Raw genomic sequence first — 8,101 nt, 5'->3', positions numbered from 1 at the left:
GATAGTTTAGATCCCTTAAATTTCCCCCAGTTATGGAAAAGTGTCCTCTGCATGTGAACCACCCCTTGGGGAGCCAGGGGCCGCCTCAGCAGCTACACCTAACCCCACCCCACCCTGGGAGGATGAAGAGATTCGCTCAAGGACCCATAGTGACCGTCTGCAATCGTGGCTGTCTCTCCAGGACACAAATACCTGGTGGGGGAGAGAGTGGGTACCCATCTCCAGAGGTCATAGGGCAAGAGATGCCCCTCCCTCAGGGGATGACAGAGGTGAACACAGCGCTAAGTAGCAGATCTGGAACCATTTTCTACTGGACTACGAGGGGCGTTCAATAAACGATGCCCCTGAGCCACTTCTAATTGTTCGATTTAGCTGAAAGTTTGCATGTGCGATTATTTTTATCTCTATAGATTAAGTGGCAAATTACAGCCCTGAACTAATTGAGGTTTCTGATTAATATGTGTTAGAACTGAGTCGAGTCTGAGATGGAGCCTGTTGAATGTCGAGCGGTGATCCAGTTTTTGTATTTAAAAGGACGAACACCAAATAACTTACAGTAGCAGCCATTAAAAATGGCCCCTTCCAGTCAAAAGCCAGCAGAATGGCAGCAAAATCCCCTCCAACTTCTCCTGGGTGTCGACTCCACCCTTTCACTGAATTACAGGGTCTGACCAGGAGATGGCGCTTCTCTTTAGATCTTAATGTCCACAAATCATGACAGAAAGAATATTTTAGATGTTTAAAAAGGAATTGTAGAGGACCAGTCAAAGACTAGCCGAGGACCGGCCAAAGACCAGCCAAGGACCGGTCAAAGACCAGCCAAGGACCAGTCAAAGACTGGTCAAAGACCAGCCAAGGACTGGTCAAAGACCAGCCAAGGACCAGTCAAAGACTGGTCAAAGACCAGCCAAGGACTGGTCAAAGACCAGCCAAGGACCAGTCAAAGACTAGCCGAGGACCAGCCAAGGACCAGCCGAGGACCAGCCAAAGACTGGTCAAAGACCAGCCAAGGACCAGCCAAGGACCAGCCAAAGACCAGCCAAGGACCGGTCAAAGACCAGCCAAGGACCAGCCGAGGACCAGCCAAAGACTGGTCAAAGACCAGCCAAGGACCAGCCGAGGACCAGTCAAAGACTAGCCGAGGACCAGCCAAGGACCAGCCGAGGACCAGCCAAAGACCGGTCAAAGACCAGCCAAGGACCAGCCGAGGACCGGTCAAAGACCAGCCAAGGACCAGCCGAGGACCAGTCAAAGACTAGCCGAGGACCAGCCAAAGACCGCCCAAAGACCAGCCAAAGACCAGCCAAGGACAAGCTGAGGACCAGCCGAGGACTAGCCAAGGGCCAGCCAAGGACCAGCCAAGGACTAGCCAAGGGCCAGCCAAGGACCAGCCGAGGACTAGCCAAGGGCCAGCCAAGGACCAGCCAAAGACCAGCCAAGGAATGGCTACTACTGTACCTTCGTATCAGTGAACGACTGAGTACCAAACAGATCCTTCAAGGAAAGTGGGGAAGTTTTCAATGGCTACTACTGTACATGCAAAGTCTATGGGGGACACATCGGATCAGGCATTGGAGCGTCTGACCAGCTATCTGCTGCAAGCTGTCATCGCTTCTGCATATGAACAATAAATAAATATCAAGGAGTTAAACTCCAAGGGTTCAAATCAAGCAGGTAGAATGGATTGTTATGTAGAAGGAACAGAGAGCAGCTCTGATCATTATTGCTGCACTAAAACATTTATGAACGATGGAGAAACAGTTTATAAATACCCAAATTAACTAGAAATGTTCAAACCTGTTGATGGACTATATATGCTGTATATTCTGGTTGTTGCAGGTTTTACAATAAACCTTAAAAACTCTTTCTATTCACTTCCAGCCTGTCGCTAACCAATCCGTCCTGGAAGCGCGATCAGTTTCGCTCGCGCACCATCAGCTCATTTGCGAATCCAGATGTACATCCAGGCCCCTCAATTTGATTTAGTTAAAAAGACCTAAATGATGTTTTTCCCTCCCCAAAAATTGTAAACGTTCTAGTGTTAAAAGTTAATAATGTATTTCCTGAAAAAATAAATGCCTTTAAATCCTTCCTGTTTTATCCCTGTGTTCCTGATTTTAGTACCATAATTACATTATTTATGGAAACCTGGATGTATATCTTTCCGCGCAGGACGGATCGTGCCTGGCGGTATGCTGGAGGTCTGGAGCTCCCAACAAGAACTGCAGATTATAATGGGATTATAATCCTGATGAGCTGATGAACAGAGGATGTTTGGAGGTGGACTTTCTCACTTAAAAACGTGTTAAAACTATTCTTCCAGCTCATAAAGTAAATAAAGCCGAACTGCTCTCTGGTTTAAAGCTATAGAACAGAGCAGATAAACAACCAGAACAGCAAAGCAGATGGACCACAGATTGATCCAGAGTCCAGATTTCTGCCTTTAAGCGTTTTGACATCCCCAACACCTTCGGTATGAACGCAGCTTTAGTAAATCTGATGCCACTGGAGGTCCTGTTTATTTCCCTTGAAATGGAGCCACATTGGTCAGGAACATCTTTGTTGGGTATGTGGGTTCTGGCCATGAACACCAAACCCTCTCTGCCAATGTCAAACGCCCATATCAACGACTCCAGGGTGGAGCTAAACTCTGCTGTTTAATCCTGTAAACAAAGTGCTTCCCTGATAAACGCGGCTCCGTCTGAAGGGAATCTACAAGAGCTCTAAAGTTAAGAAAAAACTGACCAGAAACGAAGGTCTTTACCGTAGTAGCCATTCAAAATGGCCTTCCCCAGTCAAAAGCCACCCAAAAGGCAGTAGATTCATTCCAACTTCTCCTGGACGTGCATATTTTCTTACTCTGACTCCACCCTTTCACTCAATTACAGGGTCTGACCAGGAGATGGCGCTTCTCTTTAGATCTTAATGTCCACAAATCATGACAGAAACAATATTTTAGACGCTTAATAAGGAATTGTAGGGGACCAGCCAAGGACTAGTCAAGGAAAGTAGGGACATTTTGAATGGCTACTACTGACCAACTGGAAACACTGGTCTAGTTCATGTTGGTTTCATCTCTTCCAGAGAACAGTCTGGTTCTCAGTCAGGTAGAAAATCTTGTGAAAACCTATTCTAGATTCAGATATTTGTGCAAAGACAAAGTCATTTTGTTTCAATCTTGGGTAGAAAAGGAAAATCCCCAAATAATTGTTGCTTGGTACTAAAATCTAGCATAAAATTGGTAAAATGCATTTATATTATTCAAAGAAATAGAAACCTGACCCAAAGAGAAATCAAGAATTGAGGAACTCTGAATCAGAACCATCTCCCTCTGTGCTCTTATTCCAGCTCACCCAGGTTTTTCCAGGACACTACTGACAGCTCCAACTATGAGGATCAACATCCAGCTGCTCGTCAAACTGAATGCAGGAAAATCCTGAGCTGATTGTCTCATTGGGGTCAGAACCGGCTGACGCCTCCATGTTCCCGATCACGTTTGGCTTCAAAAAGGCGGATAAAGTTGTTTTAAGCATCGAGCCAAACTCATCGGCCAGCTGCTCAATGACGGCTGGCGATTTGTAGAAAAGTCTGTAAAATATTAGATTAAATTCCTTTTACCCTTAATATAGAAACTGTTGAGTTTAAGCAATCAGAATATCTAATAAAATATTGTCCAGTTTGATCCATGAAGTCTAGCCTGGATTTTTAATCCAGTGGCAGAGCAGTAAAAGCACCAGGTAAACTGAAATGTACCGTTTATTTCTGACGAATCACCGAACCGTCATTGAGCCCACGATGGAGTTCGGGACATTTCTTTGTGCATTCATATCAGTTTTTGGTGTCAGAGCAGGAAAGAAAAAAAAGAAACAAACTCCTCTCTTTATCAAAGGCGCAGTAAAGTGACGGCAAAAATGTAAACTCAAAAGTGCAAAAAACGCCCAAAAGAAAGAAAACAAGATGGAGATTTAGGTTTTTGAGGTGACGTAACTTTCTCCTCAACTAGACGGTACTTCGGTGACTTCATTACAGCGAGCGTCACTTCAAAGGCTTAGTTCTTAACTTACTCTAAAAAAATATAAAAAATAGTAATAATTGTACCGATATTAAAAGACTTGTAACATCAACAATATTATACTTTTACTACGAAAAAAGGTCTTTTTGTTTAAATAGCGTTGCTCTTCTTCCTCAGTTCTCAGCCAGAAAACCGTTAACTTGTCAGGAAACGAAGACAGGAAACCTGTCATTCCTCCGACTAACAGCGTAGAACTGCCGGAGGGTAGAGCCGCCCCTCACCAGGCCAATACACCATCGCTCTGACTGGACCACAACTCTGGTCTCAGTCCAACACAGCAGAACCACAGCTTGGAGTTGTTTCCTTTAAGAAAACCCTCAAAATGTTTGATTTGAACGAGAATCTCCAGCGGGGACTGTGGACCAAGATTAAAGGTAGTGAATATTCCTTTGCGCCTCCTTCTTCAGCTCCTACGTTCCTCTAGCTTTGCGGGGAGAACGTTCCTCAGCTACGGTACATTCAGTGAACAACAGAACTTGTCGAAACTTCCTGCTAAGGTTCCGTTTCCATCTCTCCGTCGGGTTCGGCCAGCGATTTTTCTCTGACTTCGCTGTGTGCCATTTCGTCGGCCGTTTCTGCGTTGGCGGCGAGCGGATGGAGGTGTTCGGACACGGCTCGCGTCACGCTGTCGTAGGACGGCGGCGATGAGGTGGAGGAAACGGTCTCGGAGCGCTCCGTCGCTAACATGCTGGAGCCGTAGTTTTCTTTCATCATGGTGGCGATCAACCCTTCTTTCTCAGGTGCTTCCTCCATTAACGCGGCCTCGCCTCCTTCCTCGCCTTCGCTGGGGTCGTGTCGGGGTGTGGTGATCTGACGGTACAGGTAAGAGGCAGCCTTCATCTGGCGCCTCACCAGGTGGCGGCGATAACACCTCTGGATGATGGTGGCGGACACTTCCTCCTGCTTGCGCCTCAGAGTTGTTGTGATTGGCTCGTAGGAAATCTTGGACGGGTTGGAAATCATGAACTTCTCTTCCATCTGCTGCTTGAGGGCGTCCATCTCTCCCGACTCGCCAAGGACCCGCTTGGTGAAGGCAAAGAGGATGTCAAGGCAGTGGATCTTGTCACCACTGACCATGGGCAGGTCCATGGAGATCAGCTTGATCTTGTTTGGCTTGGAGATACGAAGAGGCTCCAGAAGAGAGTCCGCAAAGTCCGACAGCTTGGAGTACTCTATGAACTGCGTGGCTTCCGGGTCGAACTTCTCCCAAACCTCGTAGAACATCTCGAAGTCGTCCTCGCTCAGCGGCTCGGTGCTTTCCTCCGTGGCCACGCTGAAGTTCTCCAGAATGATGGCGATGTACATGTTGACCACAATGAGGAAGGAGATGATGATGTAGGTGACGAAGAAGGTGATGCCCACCGACGGGTTGCCACAGTTCCCCTTGACGGTGGTGCCGGTGTGGGGGAGGTGGGGGTCACACTCCTCGGGGGAGTTGTTGAGGATGGGGCTGAGCAGGCTGTCCCAACCTGCGGAGGTGGTGATCTGGAACAAACAGAGCATGCTGTTCCCGAACGTCTCAAAGTTAAACATGTCGTCAATCCCGCCCTGCCGCTTTACGTAGGCAAAGTTAGCCATGCCGAAGATGGCGTAGATGAACATGACGAGGAAGAGGAGCAGCCCAATGTTGAAGAGGGCAGGAAGTGACATCATCAGGGCAAACAGCAACGTCCGAATGCCCTTCGCTCCTCTGATGAGGCGCAGGATTCGTCCAATGCGGGCCAGCCGGATAACTCGGAACAAGGTGGGCGACACAAAGTACTTTTCGATGATGTCAGCCAAGACGATCCCTGGAAAACATAAAAGGACAACATGAAGGTCACATTTAGCCGATCGCAAGGAACGGTCTGGTTCAGAGGGTCTTTGGTCAAACAGGCGGCAGCCATAGGGATGGAGAGGATGGGAATCAGTGGGAGCTGGTGGATCTGGCATCAACACTGGAACCATAATGTCATCAGGCAATGCATGACAGGTCATTGTTGCTTTCTGTTGCTCTGGAGGTTCCTGCGACAGTTCGGCAACAAGGTTTGTTTTTTCCTGCTCGTACAGATGAGGCACAATCTTTCTCTAAAGTGATGGAATTACTTAACGTGGCTGAAGCACATTTAGCCTTTGTTTAAAGCCCTTGTTGTGCGTCTCACGTCTGCAGATATAAAAATTGGAGACTGGTCTGGTCTGATTCTGTGGTTGTTGAGCAGCACTTGTCTTGGATACTGTTGCGGGCGCTAAATATGGCGATGACAAATCTTTTTCTATCGGATAATGAACGTGTTTCTATCAGATAACGAATCAGTTTTTATCAGATAACGAATCTTTTTCTATCTGATAACGAATCTGCTTTCATCGGATAACAAATCCGTTTTTTATCAGATAACGAAGCTGTTTTTATCAGAAAACAAAGCTGCTTTTATCAGATAACGAATCTGTTTTTATCGGATAACGAATCTGTTTTTATCTGATTATGAATCTGTTTTTATGGGATAACAAATCTGTTTCTATCGGATAACGAATCTGTTTTTATAAGATAACGAATCTGTTTTTATAAGATAACAAAGCCGTTTTTATCGGATAGCAGACCTGTTTTTTCGGATAAAAAATCTGTTTTTATCGGATAACAAATCTATTTCTATCGGATGACAAAGCCGTTTTTATCAGATAAAAAATTATTTTCTATCAGATAACGAACCTATTTTTATCAGAAAACGAAGCCGCTTTTATCGAATAACGAATCTGTTTCTATTGGATAACGAATCTGTTTCTATCGGATAAGGAATCTGTTTTTATCGGGTAACAAATCCGTTTTTATCGGATAACGAAGCCGTTTTAATCGAATAGCGAACCTGGTTTCTTTATCAGATTATGTATCTGTTTCTATTGGATAAGGAATCTGTTTTTATCAGATAACTAATCTGTTATCAGAAAATAAATCTGTTTCTATCAGATGAGGAATCTGTAAGCTGTGGCATCTGAAAGCTCTCTATCCGGACCTTTGGGTCCTGACCTGTCGGTGGGTTTTATGGCTGCGTGAGTTAGTGCTTCTGGAGGATTGAGTCGCCTCTCCTCTGTAACAAGCAAGTCAAACGCTGTAATTCATCCATCTTCTCCTTGTTATCCTGGAGTGATAAACGTGTGGAGGAGATGAGACACACACACACACACACACACACACACACACACACACACACACACACACACACACACACACACACACACACACACCGCTTCCATTCATTTCCCTGTGTTGAGTTATGGGTGAGGAGAGAATGAGGAGGGGGGGACATGAGAGGGAATCACCAGCATATCGGTTCAACCCCCCCATCCTGACACTGAGAGGCTGATGTCATTGGTGTTCGATTCATCTGCAGCGTTTGCCCCTGGGGCAGCTCTGATTGCTGCCGTTACCTTCACCTCCCCCCATCACCCCCCCCGGGATCATCCAGCAGCTGAGGAGGCGGCAGAACCCACCGACGATGGACAGGATGACGACCACGAAGTCGAAGATGTTCCAGCCGACGGTGAAGAAGTAGCAGCGCAGCGCCATGATCTTGATGCTGCACTCGGTGGTGAAGATGACGATGAAGGCCAGGTTGACATGGTAGAGGATCTTCTCCATCTGAGGCGACTGCTCATCGGTCTCCACCATCATGGTGATCATGTTGAGGAGGATCAGCACCATGATGATGATGTCGAAGGCCTGTTTTCCCACCAGGTCGAAGAAGAAGCCCTGCAGGTCGTTCTGGTGTAAAGAAACAGACGTTCAGAGTTATTGGTTTGGATCCCATCCGGCTGCTCCTCTTTATAAAATCACTGCAATCTCATTTCCACCATATCAAAGCTAAACAACCTAATTACGAATGTTTGGGTTTATACTGGTGAAAAAATAATCAGAAATACACACAATTATTTCCCATTGCTGGTAACTTTAAACCAATTGGGATCCGAATCCCAGGAGCGCTGCCAGGAATTTGGGCCCCATGATAGACGGTGCTTTAAAACTGCTATGAAGATGGACCGAAGAGCACATAAAAA

The 8,101-nt window shown here is 46.3% G+C and overlaps 1 protein-coding gene across 1 annotated transcript; it reads right to left on the bottom strand.

Moving 5' to 3' along the window:
- Positions 1–1,435: 1,435 nt before the first annotated feature.
- On the bottom strand, positions 1,436–7,817 carry LOC107080932 (sodium channel protein type 5 subunit alpha-like; the record flags this gene model as incomplete). Its single annotated transcript, XM_015369145.1, has 2 exons — positions 1,436–5,862; positions 7,538–7,817. Coding segments are annotated over 2 exons (1,578 nt in total), but the record flags the coding sequence as incomplete, so codon positions are not given.
- Between the last annotated feature and the right edge of the window lie 284 nt (positions 7,818–8,101).

Source organism: Cyprinodon variegatus, unplaced genomic scaffold (genome assembly GCF_000732505.1).
Source record: "Cyprinodon variegatus isolate N-32 unplaced genomic scaffold, C_variegatus-1.0 Scaffold2526, whole genome shotgun sequence".
Lineage (NCBI taxonomy): Eukaryota > Metazoa > Chordata > Actinopteri > Cyprinodontiformes > Cyprinodontidae > Cyprinodon > Cyprinodon variegatus.
This window is presented reverse-complemented; position numbering and strand designations above follow the sequence as displayed.